The 18,384-nt window shown below is 43.5% G+C and overlaps 1 protein-coding gene across 3 annotated transcripts in view; it reads right to left on the minus strand.

Annotated features, from left to right (window-relative positions):
• The window catches only part of WIPF2 (WAS/WASL interacting protein family member 2), a 56,456-nt gene that overhangs the window by 21,462 nt on the left and 16,610 nt on the right, over window positions 1-18,384 (minus strand). For all 3 annotated transcript variants that reach the window (XM_012452014.2, XM_012452015.3, XM_012452016.3), the window contains exons 2-3: window positions 7,843-7,974; window positions 1,332-1,464 (exon numbers count right to left, since the gene is read on the minus strand). In XM_012452014.2, coding sequence (XP_012307437.1) covers window positions 1,332-1,464; window positions 7,843-7,905 — 196 coding nt within the window. In that variant the 5' untranslated portion in view covers window positions 7,906-7,974. The remainder of the gene's footprint in view (window positions 1-1,331; window positions 1,465-7,842; window positions 7,975-18,384) is intronic.

An 18,384-nucleotide genomic window follows, 5' to 3' on the forward strand; every position in this document is an offset into this window, starting at 1 on the left:
GGAAGCCAAGCCAGGAGGATCACTTAAGCTCAGGAGTTTAAGAGCAGCCTGGGCAATATAATAAGACCCTGTCTCTACAAAAAATTTCAAAAATTACTCAGGCATGGTAATGCATGCCTATATAGTCTCAGCTACTCAGGAGGCTGAGATGGGAGGATCAATTGAGCCTGGGAGGTTGAGGCTGCAGTGAGCTGTGATCGTACCACTGCATCCCAGCCTGAGCAACAAACACAAGTGAGACCCTGTCTCAAAAAAAAAAAGAAAGAAAGAAAAGAAAAGAAAAAAAAAGCTAGGCCTCTCTGCTCCACAGCTTTGTATAGAGATGAAACTCTTTATTGTGATGAAAGAGAAAGAACAAAAGAAAAAGTGTTCAATCTTCCTTTATTTAAGGCAAAGGGATAAGTGGGTTAAATAAATGTTTAGGGGCCAGGTGCAGTGGCTCATGCCTGTAATCTCAGCACTTTGGGAGGCCAAGGCAGGTGGATCACCTGAGGTCAGGAGTTCAAGACCAGCCTCACCAACATGGTGAAACCCCATCTCTAATAAAAATACAAAAAATTAGCCAGGTGTGGTGGCATGCAATCCCAGTTACTTGGGAGGCTGAGGCATGAGAATTGCTTGAACCCAGGAGGCAGAGGTTACAGTAAGCTAAGACTATGCCACTGCACTCCAGCCTGGGCAACAAGAGTGAAACTCGGTATTAAAAAAAAGACAGACATGTTCAGCATAGTTACCTGGGCTCTCCTCTCCACATCTCAGATGAAAGATACAAGGCTAAGGGATCAGGGACCAATATGTGAGCACTCTCCAGAGGCCTACAGGAATGGATACTTGTAGCCATTATAAAACCAACTTTGGTTTCAGTTCAGAGGTTTCTAGGAATGTGGCAGTGTCCTCAGAGGACAGTCAAGGATGTGCCCTGATGAGCATTAGTTACAATAAGAGATGGCAGCCTTCTTTTTTTTAAATTTTTTTTTTCTTTTAGAGAGACCAGGTCTTGCTCTGTTGCCCAGGCTGGAGTGCACTGGCCCAGTGACGTGATCACTGCAGCCTCAAACTCCTGGGCTCACGTGATCTTTCCACTTTGGCCTCCCAAAGTACTGGGCTTACAGGCATGAGCCACCATGTCCGGTGAGATGGTAACCTTTATCCTAAGAATGCTCTCCAAGGGTCAAGGTTGAATGGTCTCTAAGGGTCAAGAATGAATGAGAAGAGAGTGAAAGCACATTCCAGGACAAAATTCTCCCACTCAAGCCCCCCAAAAAATAACAACCCAGCCAAGTCTCCAAGTCACTCCTGGGATCCTACTAGGAAATGAAGCTCAGACTCACTCTCAAGGATGGGAGCACTCCGATCATTAATATTGGTCACCTTCTTCAGCTTGGTCCCTTTGCAAATGTCCTGTAAGAGGGCACCTCGACCCCGCTGCTCATCTCTACTTAGTTTGGGCTGCTCTGTGTTTGCCTGGAAGATAAGAGAAATGTAAGTTCACCCTAAATAGTTTCCTTTATCGGTCGGGTATGGTGACTCATGCCTCTAATCCCAGCTCTTTGGGAGGTCAAGGAAGACAGCTCACTTGAGGTCAGGAGTTCAAGACTAGCCTGGCAAACTCCGTGTCTACTAAAAATACAAAAAATTAGCCAGGCATGGTGGCACATACCTGTAATCCCAGCTACTTGGGAGGCTGAGACAGGAGAATCACTTGAACCCAGGAGTCAGAGGTCGCAGTGAGCCGTTATCGTGCCACTGCACTCCAGCCTGGGTGACAGAGTAAGACTCCATTTAAAAAAAAAAAAAAAAATGCCGGTAGCTCACGCCTATAATCCCAGCACTTTGGGAGGCTGAGGCGGGTGGATCACAAGGTCAAGAGATCAAGACCATCCTGGTCAACATGGTGAAACCCCATCTCTACTAAAAATACAAATATTAGCTGGGCATGATGGCGCAAGCCTGTAGTCCCAGCTACTCGGGAGGCTGAGGCGGAAGAATTGCTTGAACCCAGGAGGCAGAGGTTGCTGTGAGCCGAGACTGTGCCATTGCACTCCAGTCTGGGTAACAAGAGCAAAACTCCATCTCAAAAAAAAAAAATTTTTTTTACTAAAGACTGCAAAAAGTTCTTGATAGCGGGGTTCATGAAGGCAGGAACCACTGCTCACTGCTGTAGAGTCTCAGGCACACTGAGGAAGCTCAAAAAATGCATGAGATGAGTAACTACTCTATGGTAGTTATAAGGAATCAGGGAAAAGGGCACTTTTGTACTACCTAGGAGAAGATAAATTGGTATAATCTTTCTAGAAAGCAATTTAACAATATGTATCAAAAGCCTTAAAAATGTCCAGGCTGGGGCTGGACACAGTGGCTTATGCCACTGTAATCTCAGCATTTTGGGAGGCCAAGGCAGGCGGATCATGAGGTCAAGAGATTGAGACCATCTGGCCAACATGGTGAAACCCCATCTCTACTAAAAATAGAAAAGGCCAGGCATGGTGGTATATGCCTGTAATCCCAGCACTTTGGGAGGCCGAGGCAGGTGGATCACAAGGTCAGGAGTTCAAGACCAGCCTGGCCAAGATGACAAAACTCCATCTCTACTAAAAATACAAAAAATTAGCCAGGCATGGTGGTGGGCACCTGTAATTCCAGCTACTCAGGAGGCTGAGGCAGAGAGCTGCTTGAACCCAGAAAGTGGAGGTTGCAGTGAGCTGAGATTGCACCACAGCACTCCAGCCTGGGTGACAGAGTGAGATTCCATCTCAAAAATAAAAATAGGGCCAGGCACAGTGGCTCATACCTGTAATCCCACCACTTTGGGAGGCCAAGGTGGGCGGATCAAAAGGTCAAGAGATCAAGACCATCCTGGTCAACATGGTGAAACCCAATCTCTACTAAAAATACAAAAATTAGCCGGGCATGGTGGCGCAAGCCTGTAGTCCCAGCTACTCGGGAAGCTGAAGCAGGAGAATCGCTTGAACCCAGGAGGTGGAGATTGCAGTGAGCTGAGACTTGCGTGACTGCACTCCAGCCTGGTAACAGAGCAAGACTCTGTCTGGAAAAAATAAATGAACAAACTAATGAATACAAAAAATTAGCCGGGCGTTGTAGCACGCGCCTGTAGTCCCAGCTACTCAGGAGGCTGAGGCAGGTGAATCACTTGAACCCAGGAGGTGGAGGTTGCAGTGAGCCGAGATCGCACCACTGCATTCCAGCCTGGCGACACAGCAAGACTCCGTCTCAAAAAAATAAAATTAGAAAAAAAAAACGTCCAGGCCAAGTATGGTGGCTCACGCCTGTAATCCCTGCATTTTGGGAGGATGAGGCAGGCAGATCACCCGAAGTCAGGAGTTTGAGACCAGCCTTACCAACATAGTGAAACCTCATCTCTATTAAAAATATAAATAAAACTAGCTGGGCATAGTGGCTCACACCTGTAGTTCTAGCTACTCAGGAGGCTGAGATAGGAGAGTCGCTTGAACTCAGGAGGTAAAGGCTGGAGTGAGCTAATGCCATTGCACTCCAGCCTGGGATGTAAGAGCAAAATTCCGTCTCAAAAAAAAAAAAGGAAGCCTTAAAAATGTCTGGTGCCGGGCGCGGTGGCTCACGCCTGTAATCCTAGCACTTTGGGAGGCCAAGGTGGGTGGATCACCTGAGGTCAGGAGTTCAAGACTAGCCTGGCCATCATGGTGAAACCCCATCTTAGAAAAAGAATGTTTTTTTTTTTATTATTATTTTAAAAAGTTAAAAAAAAATGTCTGGCACAAGAATTCTACTTCTAGGAATTCATCTTAAAACAACTGTGTGCAATGACACTAATAATGGCAAAAAACTATTTCTAATAGCATAAAACTGAAAATAATCTAAAAGTTAAATCAAAAGGAACAATGATAATATAAGCACACAAGGGGATGCCAATGAAGCTCTCAAACAGTCAGTATCTTTTTACAGCAATAATGTTTGACACAATCAAGTAAAACTTTTTTTTTTTTTTTTTTTTTTTTTTTTTTTTTTGGTTGAGACAGAGTCTCCCTCTCTTGCCCAGGCTAGAGTGCAGTGGTGTGATTTCAACTTACACAACCTCCGCCTCCCAGGTTCAGGAGATTCTTGTCCCTCAGCCTCCCAAGCAGCTGTGACTACAGGTGTGTGCCACCACACACGGCTAATTTCTTTTGTATTTTTAGTAAAGACAGGGTTTCGCCATGTTGGCCAGGCTGGTCTCGAACTCCTGACCTCAAGTGATCCACCTGCTTTGACTTCCCAAAGTGTGGCCACTGCATCTGGCCTCGTCAAGTAAAACATTTTAAAAAACAATACATATGACTTGGTGTGGTGGCTCATGCCTGTAATCCCAGTACTCTGGAAAACTGAGGCAGGTAGATCACCTAAGGTCAGGGATTCGAAACTAGCCTGGTCAACTTGGTGAAACCCTGTCTCTACTAAAAGTACAAAAGTTGGCTGGGGATAGTGGTGCAAACCTGAAGTCCCAGCCACTCGGGTGGCTGAGGCATGAGAATCACTTGAACCCAGGAGGTGGAGGCTACAGCGAGCCACAATCACGCCACTGTACTCCAGCCTGGGTGACAGAGTAAGACTCTGTCTCAAAAAAAAAAAACAACACACACAAAGAAAGATTTCATATCATACACTGAGCATTACAAAAAAAAAATTAAAATTAGAAAAAAGAGAAAGATTTCACTTTCTAAGTATCTTGACTCCACTGTCCATGCTCATTGCCTTAGTCTAGACCTAAACTTTCTTTTTTTTGAGATGGGAGTCTCGCTCTGTCGCCCAAGCTGAAGTGGAATAGCTCGATCTCCGCTCACTGCAACCTCCACCTCCTGGGTTCAAGCGAGTCTCCTGCCTCAGCCTCCCGAGTAGCTGGGATACAGGCAGCCGCCATCATGCCTGGCTAATTTTTTTTGTATTTTTGTAGAGACAGGGTTTCACCATGTTGGTCAGGCTGGTCTTGAACTCCCCACCTCAGGTGATCCACCCTCCTCGGCCTGCCAAACTCTGGGATTACAGGAATGAGCTACCGTGCCCAGCCTTAGACCTACATTTTCTTTCTTTATTTTTTTTTTGAGAGAGAGTCTTGCTCTGTCTCCCAGGGTGGAGTGCAGTGGCACGATCTCGGCTCACTGCAACCTCCGCCTCCCAGGTTGAAGCGATGCTCCTGCCTCAGCCTCCTGAGTAGCTGGGATTACAGGCATGTGCCACCATGCCTGGCTAATTTTTGTATTTTTAGTAAATATGGGGTTTCACCATGTTGGTCAGGCTGGCCTTGATCTCCTGACCTCGTGATCCACCCACCTTGGCCTCCCAAAGTGCTGAGATTGCAGGCATGAGCCACCATGGGCAGCCAGACCTAAACTTTCAATGGCAACAGCCTTCTGTCTCCAGGCTCAACCCCAAGCCCCAATCTCCCAAACTGTATTTGTATTTGAAAGGTGCACAAACAGGTTACTCTTGCTGCTGAAAATATTTCAACAACTTCTCATGATCACCAGAAGAAAAATCTAAACCCTCAGCCTACATCTCCAGCTGCATCTGCTACCACATCCCCTCAAGCAATAATCTAAACCTCTATATGCTTTCTTACACATCAGCACGAGGCTGGCACAGTAGCTCACATCTGTAATCCCAGCACTTTCGGAGGCTCAGACAAGAGGATCACTTGAAGCCAGGAGTTCAAGACCAGCCTAGGCAACAAAGTGAGACTCTGCCTTTATTTAAAAAAAAAATTCTTTTTAATCAGCTATGTGCAGTGTCATACCCATGTAGTCCCCACTACTTGGGAGGCTGAGGCAAGCAGATCACTTGAGTCCAGGAATTAGAGGTTGCAGCGAGTTATGATCACAACCATTGCACTCTAGCCTGGGCAACAGAGTGAGACTCTGTCTCATTAATTAATTAATTAATTAATTCTAAATCAGTACCTTTCCACACTCTGGTTCCTCAGCTTCAAGTGCCCTCCCTCCTCTCTTTTTGGCTAAACTCTACTCAAGGTTTAAGACTCAGCTCAAGTATCACCACCTACCAAGAAGCCTTCATTGACTGCCTCCTCTTTCTACCCCCACTATAACCAGACAAGTTATGCTTTATTTTTATTTTTGAGACAGAGTCTTGCTCTGTTGCCAAGGCTGGAGTGCAGTGTCATGATCTCGGCTCACTGCAACTTCCATCTCTGGGGTTCAAGTGATTCTCCTGCCTCAGCCTCCCAAGCAGCTGGGATTACTGGCACCCAACCGCTTGCCCAGCTAATTTTTGTATTTTTAATAGAGATGGGGTTTCACCATGTGGGCCAGACTGCTCTCCAACTCCTAACCTCAAGTGATCCACCCGCCTCAGCCTCCCAAAGTGCTGGGATTACAGGTGTGAGCCACTGTGTCCCACCAAGCTCTGCTTTTATCTGCTTCATTTATTGGGCTTCCAGACAAATCTTCATCTGAAAGAGGGGTCATACATATACTTAAAACAAAATGTCTAAAAACTACAGGTTATGAAAACAAACAGAAGTAGGCAGATCTGAACTCTAGTCCTAGTTCTCAAATTAGCTAGTTCTCAAACCAATTAATCACTTTTCCTCTTCAGGGTACAATTTCTCAACTGTTAAACACTTAACATACACATATAATATATATAAACACAAACACAGCCCCATAGCCTATTCTCTGAAGTTACTTTTACTTCCAAATTTTACAAAAATAAGAGTGCATACAGGTTCTTTTTTTTTTTTTTTTTTTTTTTTTTTGAGACAGAGTCTCGCTTTGTCACCCAGGCTGGAGTGCAATGGCGCAATCTGGTCTCACTGCAAACTCTGCCTCCCAGGTTCAAGCAATTCTCATGCCTCAGCCTCCTGAGTAGCTGGGATAACAGGCGCCTACCACCACACCCAGCTAATTTTTATATTTTTAGTAGAGACAAGGTTTCACCATGTTGGTCAGGCTGGTTGCAAACTTCTGACCTCGGGCAATCCACCCGCCTCCGCCTCCCAAAGTGCTGGGATTATAGGCATGAGCCACTGTGCCTGGTCTCAGGTTCCTTCTTTCTCATGTGACACCAGGTATTGCAATCCAGGTATCACCACCTACCTAGAAGCCTTTATTGATTGCCTCCTCTTTCTACCCCCGCTATACCCAGACAAGTTCTGCTTTATTTTTATTTTTGAGACAGAGTCTTGTTCTGTTGCCAAGGCTGGAGTACAGTGCCTGCTTGGTTCAAAAATCAATTGCTTTTTTTTTTCCTATTACTGAATCTTTCAGTCTTCTAACCAAAACATTCCCAAAACTCCTTTCCTTCTTGGTAAGGTGTTAGAGCTAATGGACTTGGCTTTAAAAGGAACTGATTTTGAGTAGAAGAGATGAAGTGGTAGCAAGAAACAACCACTAAGAATCCTCAGCCCTTTTCTCAAAAATGCCAAAGAAACAACATACTCACTTTTATACAGCAAATAGATTTAAGGGAAAACATTAGCTCTTACTCCAATGCCACCTGTCCAAATCTCCATTTAGAATAAACTGGGACAAGGAAACCAGACACACCATCATGGTCCTAAGAGGACCTCTCAGGAATCAGAACCAGCTGATAAAGATGGACTTGTTTATGCTCCACCTCCCTATTCCACATGTCATTGATTATACGCTATGTCCTGTATAAGGACGCCCTATGTGTCCTTTAATACCAGGAATAAAAATCTGGAATGTTAAAAACAGAATCAAAGGATAGGAATGCTATGGATAGGAAAATCTAGAAATTTTAATCAAAAGGGGTTAAAAAAAAACAGTATGTGAGGACCATCAACCTATTTACTCAAAGGTTTTGAGATAGCCTGATGGAAGGACTACCTACCTCATTAAATGTGGGAGGTGGAGGAGGACCAGGTGGGGGTGGTGGGGGAGGAGGAATTGGCATTCTTGCCCTGCTCCCAGTTGGCACTGCTCTCTCTCCGTCTTTATTTGTAGCTTTAGGTCATTCATATACCTGCAAATGAAACAGAAATTCATAAGAACATCTTTACCATTAGAGACAACAAGTGCCCAGGAGAATTAGAGAACTGGGCATGGTAACTGAGAGAGGCTGAACACCTCATCTTCTAGTTCTACTGTGATATAGTCCAGGGCTTGGTAAACCCGTTTAAATCAATTGTTTTAATTTGCAATTTCCTAATGACTTATTTTCATGTGCTTATTTGTCATCTGTTTATCTTCTCTGGTAAGGTGTCTATTTAGGCCTTCTGTCTTTTTTTTTCTTTAAAGAGACTGGGTCTCTCTCCATTGCCCAGGCTGGAGCACAGAGGCACAATCATGGCTCACTGCAGCCTAGAACTCCTGAGCTCAAGCGATTCTCCCACCTCAGCCTCTTGAGGAGCAGGGACTACAGTTGTGCATGCCATCATGCCCAACTAATTAAAAATTTTTTAGATATGAGTTCTGACTATATTGCCCAGGCTTGTCTCCAACACCTGGCCTCAAGCAATCCTCCCACCTCAGCTGCCTAGCTGGGATTACAGGTGTGAGCCACCATACCTGGCTGGCCCATATTTTTAATTGGGTTGTTTTTGCTTTTTTATTGTTGAGTTTTAAGAGCTATTTGTATATTCTGGATAACAGTACTTTAACAGATACGTCTTCTGCAGTCTGCAGCTTGTCTTCTCATTTTCTTGATTTTTATAACCTCTTAAAAATGTAAAAATCATCCTTAGTTTATGGGCAATACAAAAACAGGCTGTGTACGAGATCTGAGTTAAGGGCCATAGTTTACCAACACCTGGTATAGTCAGATCCCTGGAATCTGACAGCCATTTTATCAGGTCACCAAACACTTAACACTCAAAAACTATATAGTCGTCCCTCTATTATAGTCTGTAATCCTCATTTTACAGATCATATTAAAACCAGAACTCAAGAACAATAACAACAAAAAAGAATGATAACTACTCCCACAAAGTCATTTTAAGGAAATCCCATTTTTGACCCCCTTCCCCCAAAAAATGGAAGCCAAAATAACATGGCCACCATGAGTACAACTTACAGATGACAAGAAAGGTTCAAGAGGGTAAGCAACCTCACCAATCAATCCATGGAAGAACTGCTTCTAAGCAAGGTGATTAATAACATTAGGAGACCAGGCTCATGCCTGTAATCCCAACACTTTGGGAGGCTGAGACAGGAAGATGGCTTGAGCCCAGGTGTTCAAGACCAGCCTGGGCAACATGGCGAGACCCTATCTCTAGAAAAAATTAAAAAATTAGCCAGGTGTGGAAGCATGTGTTTATAATCTCAGCTACTCAGGAGGCTGAGGTGGGAGGATCACCTGAGCCAGGGGAGGCTGAGGCTGAAGTGAGCTGTGATCATACTACTGCACTCCAGCCTGGGCAACAGAGTGATACCCTGTCCATTCATCCATTCTTACATACATACATACATATAAGCAAAAAGATTAGGATATGAAAGAATTCACAGGTAGCCACCCCAGCACAGATGGAAGGCCATGTATATCAAGCCAAGTCTAAAAATCAAATCAACATGGGCTGAGCATGGTGGCTCACACCTGTAATCCCAGCACCTTGGGAGGCCAAGGTGTGGATCACTTGAGGTCAAGAGTTCAAGACTAGCCTGGCCGACATGGTGAAATCCCATCTCTACTAAAAATACAAAAATTAGCCCAGCATGGTTGTGCACACCTGTAATCCCAGCTACTTGGGAGGCTGAGGCAGGAGAATTGCTTGAACCCAGGAGGCAGAGGTTGCAGTGAACCAAGGTCACACCACTGCACTCCAGCCTGGGGGACAGAGTGAGACTCTGTCTCAAAAAAAAAAAAAAAAAAAAAAAACCAGCATGGCAACCCACTGGGAAAGCCTGATTCTGAACTCCTTATATGGGTGACCAAAACCTCTCTGTAAATAATGGAGTAATTTAATACTTCTCTAGATGTCCTGGGAATGATGAAAGGAAAGGGAATATCTTCCAAAAGTTCTGTAACACCAAAAACCACTGCAGGAGAGTAGAATTTGATCAGAAATAAGACCGTAAAAGTCTTCAGCATCCCAGCTCCTGCCAGGGTGATGCCACTATAAACTGGCTGTCAAAGAGAGCTATTTGCTCTAACCGCAAACAACCGGACAGTACGGGCTAGGTGGTTCCCATGGGGAACGGTGTCTGCACTCACTTCAAGAAATAAGCGGATAAATTCCCTCCAAGGAAATATCTTCTCATTTCTGCTTTCAAAACTAAGCGCAGTCTTTCTTTGCCAGACATTTAACATAGGAGGCTTTAAAAATTGATCAAAACCATAAAGCATTAGCAGAACATCTTTCACCAGGTGAGGGGAAGGAATTTAAAATAAAAAAAAACACAAGAGGTAGGGGGAAAAAAAAAAAACCTTTCTTCTCTTGAATCCCCTGGGTTTACTGTGACCATTCCAACTCCAAAGTGCCCACAGCATTATCAAAGAAAGCTAGTAGGAAACAACAGGGAAAATAACAGTTGATTCAGAAACAAACATTTTCAACTAATTCCAGTCACCAGAGGTCCTGCCTTTTTGAGAGGGTTTCTAGCTCTTTTTTTTTTTTTTGAGACAGAGTCTCACTCTGTTGCCCAGGCTGGAGTACAGTGGCACCATCTCAGCTTACTGCAACCTCTACTTCCCAAGTTCAAGCAATTCTCCTGCCTCAGCCTCCGAGTAACTGGGATTACAGTCATGTGCCACCACATTTATTTTTAGTAGAGATGGGGTTTTACCATGCTAGCCAGGCTGGTCTCAAACTCCTGACCTCAAGTTATCCTCTCACCTCAGCCTCCCAAAGTGCTGGGATTACAGGGGTGAGCCACTGTGCCCAGTCTGGGTTTCTAGTTCTATCAGCCACTGGCCATTGCCATTGAAAGGGTCTCCTAGAATGACCTAGAAAAGATTCAGACAAGTCCTTTACTCTTTCCATGTCCATAGGTGATCCAACCTACATGCTACAAGGTGAATAATGACTTAAAGGAACAGCCTTATGCCTGTCAGTGAGCTCCACTTATTTAAGCAAAGCAGGAATTCTCTAGCATGGCAATTTTTTTTTTAACCAATACATTACACAGTTATAGATACCTTCCTAAACTAGACTCAATTCAAACTCTAATTGAAAAACAGATTCATCGGTGGTGGCTGCCTATAATTCTAGCTATTCAGGGGGCTGAGGAGAGGATCACTTGAGCCTCTGAGTTTGAGTCCAGCAGGGCAACATACCAAGACCCCTTAAAAAATTAAATACATATGGCCGGGCGTGGTGGCTCACGCCTGTAATCCCAGCAGTTTGGGAGGCCGAGGCGGGTAGATCACCTGAGGTCAGGAGTTCAAGACCAGCCTGGCCAACATGGTGAAACCCCAACTCTAAAAAAAAAAAAAAAAAAAAATTAAATACATAAAAAAATTAAATAAAAAAAATTACCTTTACTAAGTGACTGACTTTTTATTTTTATTTTTATTTATTTATTTTTTTTGTGTGACTGACTTTTTAGTGCTGAGTACCAATAGTGGCTTTCAACCTTTCTTCTGGCTCCACAAGGATTGTGGACACACTCCTATCAGTGACATTTATTACATAATGATTTATTACACCCATTTTATGGGTGAGGACACTGAAGTCTCCAGAATGGGAGTGCCTACATGTACATGAGAAAAACTGACTCATCAAAGGGCAACTGCCCAAGATCACTCAGGAGTAAAGTGCAGAGTTAGTAGTCCTCATATCCAGGTCGCCTGATTTCACTAATCACTATAGAGAAAACAAACAAAAAACTCCCCTAGAAATTAGTGTGGTTTAGCAATTTTCTATTTTTCCCCCAATGAAATTTAACTCACTCCAAATTTCTTAGTGATAGAATACAAACAGTTCTCTACATGTTTCCAAGAAAGCCCAATTTAAGTGAATTCAAATTAAAACAACTTTCCTTTCCCTGAAAAATCCCCAAAAGAAGCTTTTTTGTTTAAATCAAATTAGGATTGATACTTAACAATCACTAATCCAATGCAGAGGGTCTGCTTTGAGAACTACTTTGAGTTAAAAAAAATAAATAAACCAAAACAATTCATAACATTTGACGACAGAAAGACAAATTTCACTAATCAACTGTGATTAATCAAAGGACAAATTTGGGCCTTCTGGAAGCACTGTCTACTGCAATAGTAAGAATCTAGTAGCATTTTATTTTTGTTTTTTTGAGCCAGGGTCTCATTCTGTCTCCCAGGCTAAAGTGCACGGGCACCATCACAGCTCACTATAATCTCAAACTCCTGGGCTCCAGTGATCCTCCTGCCTCAGCCTCCCGAGAAGCTAGGACTACAAGTGTGCACCACCACACACAGCAAGCAATCTAATGGTCTCCAGGTTAAATCTGAGATTAAATTTAAAAAGAAAAAGAAGGTTCTTTACAGAATTTTAAGTATTTCCTTTCTGATCTATTAAATTAGAACTACAAACTTCACCATCTGTGCTCTTCAGAGACCTTGATTTTCAGAAACATCTTGAGGCTGCCTCTAGTTCAGCAACACAGTAATTCTCATTCCTTTCTTAAGCCCTTCCATCTTAAAAACCATGATAAAATAAGCTTTTCACATCCTCAGGAGTCAATATCTTACAAAAAAAGACTAGAGAGCATTATTTAAAAATTTCCTGATGTCATATTAATCACATAATTCAGAAATAAGTCTTCACAAAACTCAAGTAATGTACTTTTAAAAACTGCTTCCTTCTATTCCTTTTTTAAAAGACAAAGCCGGCCGGGTGCAGTGGCTCACACCTGTAATCCTAGCACTTTGGGAGGCCGAGGTGGGTGGATCACCTGAAGTCAGGAGTTCAAGACCAGCCTGGCCATCATGGTGAAACCCCATCTTATTTTAAAAAAAAAAAAAGAAAAGAAAAGAAAAGAAAAGACAAAGTCTATTTTTCTATTCAATTTCCTAATGTTTCACTCCAAATATTCCTACATTTTAAAAACAGGAGACTTCCTTAATACAAAGACAACAACTACTACCTTTTACATGTGATAAATGAAGAATCCAACTTAGTTGTTGCTTTTCTTGTACACTTAAAATTATCTAAGAGGTATCCTAGTTACCACTACAATGAGGGGCCTTTATTCAAATGGCATTCTGCTGCTCTAAAACTCAGGTTTCAATTGCAAGTTATTTTTAAAAGAAACGAAAATCAAGAAAAATTCTAAATCTTAATGCTATCTTCTATTTTCATGCCTCAGGTAACAGTACTTTCCTTTGATCTCAGTTTTGACTACAACGTAAATTACAGTTTTGTATCAAACCACCCAACAAAATCCACAGGGGAAAAAGACTGACCTAAATAAACAGGCCACCTCCCTCACTCAGCAAAATCTTAAGGTCCCCAGTTCTTCCTTAAAAGAATCAGTCTTATAAATAGAAATCTGAGACATCAACAAGAAAATCATTTTTTTTCTTAAATATAGGTTCAATTATTTCATATCCTAATAAATCATTTCTGAATATAAAGAAACAGAGATGGGTAAAACAAATTTCAGGATCCTCTCTGAAAAAACCACAGCTTTGTGTACTCTATCTCCAGATAATCTAAGGAGAAGACAGGTGTGTCTTCAAAAGAAAAAGATTCCAGATATTCCTCCCTAAAGGAATTCTTCTGATCCCACAGTTCAAATGAAATCTCTCTAACAGTATCAGAGAAAGTCAGGCCAGGCATTATGGCTCACGCCTGTAATCCCAGCACTTTGGGAGGCTGAGGCAGGCGGATCTCTTGAGGTCAGGAGTTCAAGACCAGCCTGGCCAACATGGTGAAACCCCATCTCTACTAAAAATACAAAAAAAAAAAATTATCCCATAGGATGGAATAAAATTAAAAAAAAAAAAAAAAAAAAAAGTCCGGGCATGGTGGCTCATGCCTGTAATCCAAGCACTTTGGAGGCCAAGGCGGGCGGATCACCTGAGGTCGGGAGTTCAAGACCAGCCTGACCAACATGGTCAAACCTGGTCTTTAAAAAAAAAAAAAAAAAAAAAAAATTTAGCCATGCATGGTGGCAGGTGCCTGTAATCCCAGCTACTTGGGAGGCTGAGGTTCGAGAATCAGTTGAACACGGGAGTAGGAGTTGCAGTGAGCTGAGACTGTACCATGGCACTCCAGCCTGGGCAACAGAAAGACTCCCTCTAAAAAACAAATAAACAGTCAGGCGCGGTGGCTCACGCCTACAATCCCAGCATGATCTGGAAGGCCGAGGCGGGTGGATCACAAAGTCAAGAGATCGAGATCACCCTGGTCAACATGGTGAAACCCCGTCTCTACTAAAAATTCAAAAATTAGCTGGGCATGGTGGCGCACGCCTGTAGTTCCAGCTACTCAGGAGGCTCAGGCAGGAGAATTGCTTGAACCCAGGAGCTGGAGGTTATGGTGAGCCGAGATCGCGCCACTGCACTCCAGCCTCGGTAACAAGAGCAAAACTCCGTCTAAAAAACAAACAAAAACAAAACAACAACAACAACTGCTGGGCGTGGTGGCTCACACCTGTAATCCCAGCACTTTGGGAGGCCGAGGCAGGTGAATCACAAGGTCAGGAGATCAAGACCATCCTGTCCAACATGGTAAAACCCCAGCTCTAAAAAAAGAATTTTTAATTTTTTTTTTAAACTGATGTGTCAGTTGTTTACAACCTTTTAGTACAACAACCAACCCCAATAACAACACATCAGACAAGAAGTTCAAAATAACCAAATCAACTTTGTATATTTTTCAACCAGGTTTTAGTCAAAAACAGCATTAATAGCAACAAACCAAAGGCAATTGCAACAAATGAAAATAAGTAAAAACTGAATGGGTAGGTTTTGTTAAAATCAGATTCCAAATTCAACTGCAATTTCACCCATTCTGATAAGCACTTAACAATTACTAATTCAACCCTATGGTGGGCCATTAGTACCAATTTAAACATTACCTTCAGGCTGGGCACAGTGGCTCAAGCCTGTAATCCCAGCACTTTGGGAGGCCAAGGGAGGTAAATGGATTGAGGTCAGGAGTTTGAGACCAGCCTGGTCAAGATGGTGAAACCACATCTCTACTAAAAATACAAAATTAGCCAGGCATGGTGGCACACACCTGTAATTCCAGCTACTCAGGAGGCTGAGGAACAAGAATCACTTGAACCCAGGAGGTGCAGGTTGCAGTGAGCGGAGATCACACCACTGCATTCCAGTCTGGGTGACACAGTGAGACTCTGTCTCAAAAAAAGTAACGAAAGGCTAGGCACGGTGGTTCACACCTATAATCCCAGAACCAGCACTTCTGGAAGCCAAGGTGGGTGGATTATTTGAGGTCTGGAGTTCGAGACCAGCCTGGCCAACATGGTAAAAGCCTGTCTCTACTAAAAATACAAAATTTAGCTGGGTGTGGTGGCACTTATCTATAATCCTAGCTACTCAGGAGGCTGAGGAAGGAGAATCACTTTAACCCTGGAGGCAGAGGTTGCCATGAGCTGAGACTGTGCCACTGCACTCCAGTCTGGGTGACAGCAAGACCCTGTCTCAAAATAAATAAATAAATAAAATAAAATAGGCCAGGCATGGTGGCTCATGCCTATAATCCCAGCATTTTGGGAGGCTGAGGTGGGCAAATCACCTGAGGTCAGGAGTTCGAGACCAGCCTGACCAACATGGAGAAACTAAAAATACAAAATTACCCGGGTGTGGGTGGCACATGCCTTGTAATCCCAGCTACTCTGAGGCTGAAGCAGGAAAATCACTTAAACCCAGCAGGAGGCAGAGGGTGCGGTGAGCCGAGATCACACCATTGCACTCCAGCCTGGACAACAAGAGCAAAACTCGGTCTCAAAAAAATAAATAAATAAAATAAAATAATGTAAAATAAAATTAAAAATACCTTGAAATAAAATTAAATTTTGGAGGAACATTTCATACACCTATGCCCATTTTAACAAATTAGTTCTTAAGCACAGACAGTACTCTGTCTTTCTAGGGCTCTCTCATTATTCTACAGCACACCATAGCTGCTCAGGAGTCACTCGCTGAACAGAACAAAAGTAAATATAAGAGTAGCACGGGCCTACCCGGGTACAGTGGCTCACACCTGTAATCCCAGCACTTTGAGAGGCTGAGGCAGGTGGATCACTTGAGGTCAGGAGTTCGAGACCAACCTGGCCAACCTAGTGAAACCCCATCTCTACTAAAAATACAAAAATGGTCAGGTGTGGTAGTGGGCACCTGCAATCCCAGCTACTTGGAAAGCTGAGGCAAGAGAATCGCTTGAACCCAGGAGGTGGAGGTTGTAGTGAGCTGAGACCGTGCCATTGCACTCCAGCCTAGGCAACAAGAACAGAACTCAGTCTTTTTTTAAAAAAAAAAAAAAAAAAAAAAAAGAGTAGCACAGGCCAGGCACAGGTTCTTTCTAGGATTCTCTCTCATTATTCTACAGCATACCATAGCTGCTCAGGAGTCACTCACTGAATGGAACAAAAGTAAATATAAAAGTAGCATGGGCCTAGCCGGGTGCAGTGGCTCATGCCTGTAATCCCAGCCTTTTGGGAGGCTGAGGCAGGCGTATCACTTGAGGTCTGGAGTTCGATACCAGCCTGGCCAACATGGAGAAAACCTATCTCTACTAAAATACAAAAATTAGCTGGTGGTGCATGCCTGTAATCCCAGCTACTCAGGAGGCTGAGGCAAGAGAATCACTTTAAATTGGGAGGCAGAGGTTGCAGTGAGCCAAAATAGTACAAGCCATCGTTCTAGAAAAATACTTTGGTACAAGCCATTGTTCTAGAAAAATACTTTGGCACTCAGTGGATGCCAAAGTTTTTTTCTAGAACAATGGCTCTCAACCAGGAGGGATTTTGTTCCCCAAGACACTGTCAATGTCTAGAGACATGTCTGATCATCACAACTAGGGAAGGGAGTGCTGCTGGCATCTAGTGGATAGAAAACAAGGATGCTGGCCGGGCGCAGTGGCTCACGCCTGTAATCCCAGCACTTTGGGAGGCTGAGGCAGGCAGATCACAAGGTCAAGAGACTGAGACCATCCTAGTCAACATGGCGAAATCCTGTCTCTACTAAAAATACAAAAATTAGCTGGGCATGGTGGCGCACGCCTGTAGTGACCCAAGATCGCATCACTGCACTCCAGCCTGGTGACAGAGAGAGACTCCGCCTCAAAAAAAGAAAAAGGCCAGGCGCTGTGGCTCACACCTGTAATCCCAGCACTTTGGGAGGCTGAGGTGGGTGGATCACGAGGTCAAGAGACCGAGACCATCCTGGTCAACATGGTGAAACCCCATCTCTACTAAAAATACAAAAAAAAATTAGCTGGGCATGGTGGCACGTGCCTGTAATCCCAGCTACTCAGGAGGCTGAGGCAGGAGAATTGCCTGAACCCAGGAGGTGGAGGTTGCGGTGAGCCGAGATCGTGCCATTGCACTCCAGCCTGGGTAACAACAGCAAAACTCCGTCTCAAAAAAAAAAAAAAAAAAAGAAAAAGACAGAAGAAAAAGAAAACAAGGATGCTGCTAAACATCCTCCAACACATAAGACAACAAAGAATTATCTGGTCAGGCTGGGTGTGGTGGCTCAAATCTGCAATCCCAGCACTTTGGGTTGGAGACCAGCTTGGCCAACATGGCAAAACTCTGACTCTACTAAAAATACAAAAATTAGCCAGGCGTGGTAGTGGGTGCCTGTAATCCCAGCTACTCAGGAGGCTAAGGTGGGAGAATCACTTGAACCCAGGAGGCGGAGGTTGCAGTAAGCCAAGATCGTGCCACTGCACTCCAGCCTGGGTGACAAAGAGAGACTTCATCTAAAAAAAAAAAAAAAAGAATTATCTAGTCTACAATGTCAACAGTGCTAAGGTTGATAAGCACTGTTCTAGAAGATGAGCCACATAAGCGTCTACTATCATGAAGCTTACATTCTAGTATAAGACATAAGGGAAGAAATAAAATCTCAGTAACACAGTTACTGATAAAAGGAGTAAAAAATAGAGAATCATGAACGTAGAATAAAGAAACAGACTGGAGTGTTCTTTTATTTGTTTTATTTATTTTTCAGAGACAGGTTGGCCAGACTATGTTGCCTAGGCTGGTCTTGAACATCTGGGCTTAAGCAATCCTCCAGCCTCAGCCTCCCCAGTAGCTGGGACCACAGGCGCCCAGCTTAAGAGTCTTCCTTTAGATAGGGTTGCAGGCTTCAGGATCTGGGAGAATTTAACCACAACAGCAACAACATAGTAACAATAATGATAAAATAATAGGTAGAGTCACAGGGAAAGGGCCATGGGGGAGAGTATCCAGCTCTCCCAAGAAGTTTCTCCATGAGCAGAGCAAGCCATGTAAACATTTGGAGAAAGGGCATTCCAGAAAGAAA

This window comes from Aotus nancymaae, unplaced genomic scaffold, assembly GCF_030222135.1.
Source record: "Aotus nancymaae isolate 86718 unplaced genomic scaffold, 86718_ANA_hifiasm-v0.15.2.pri h1tg000089l, whole genome shotgun sequence".
Classification (NCBI taxonomy): Eukaryota; Metazoa; Chordata; class Mammalia; order Primates; family Aotidae; genus Aotus; species Aotus nancymaae.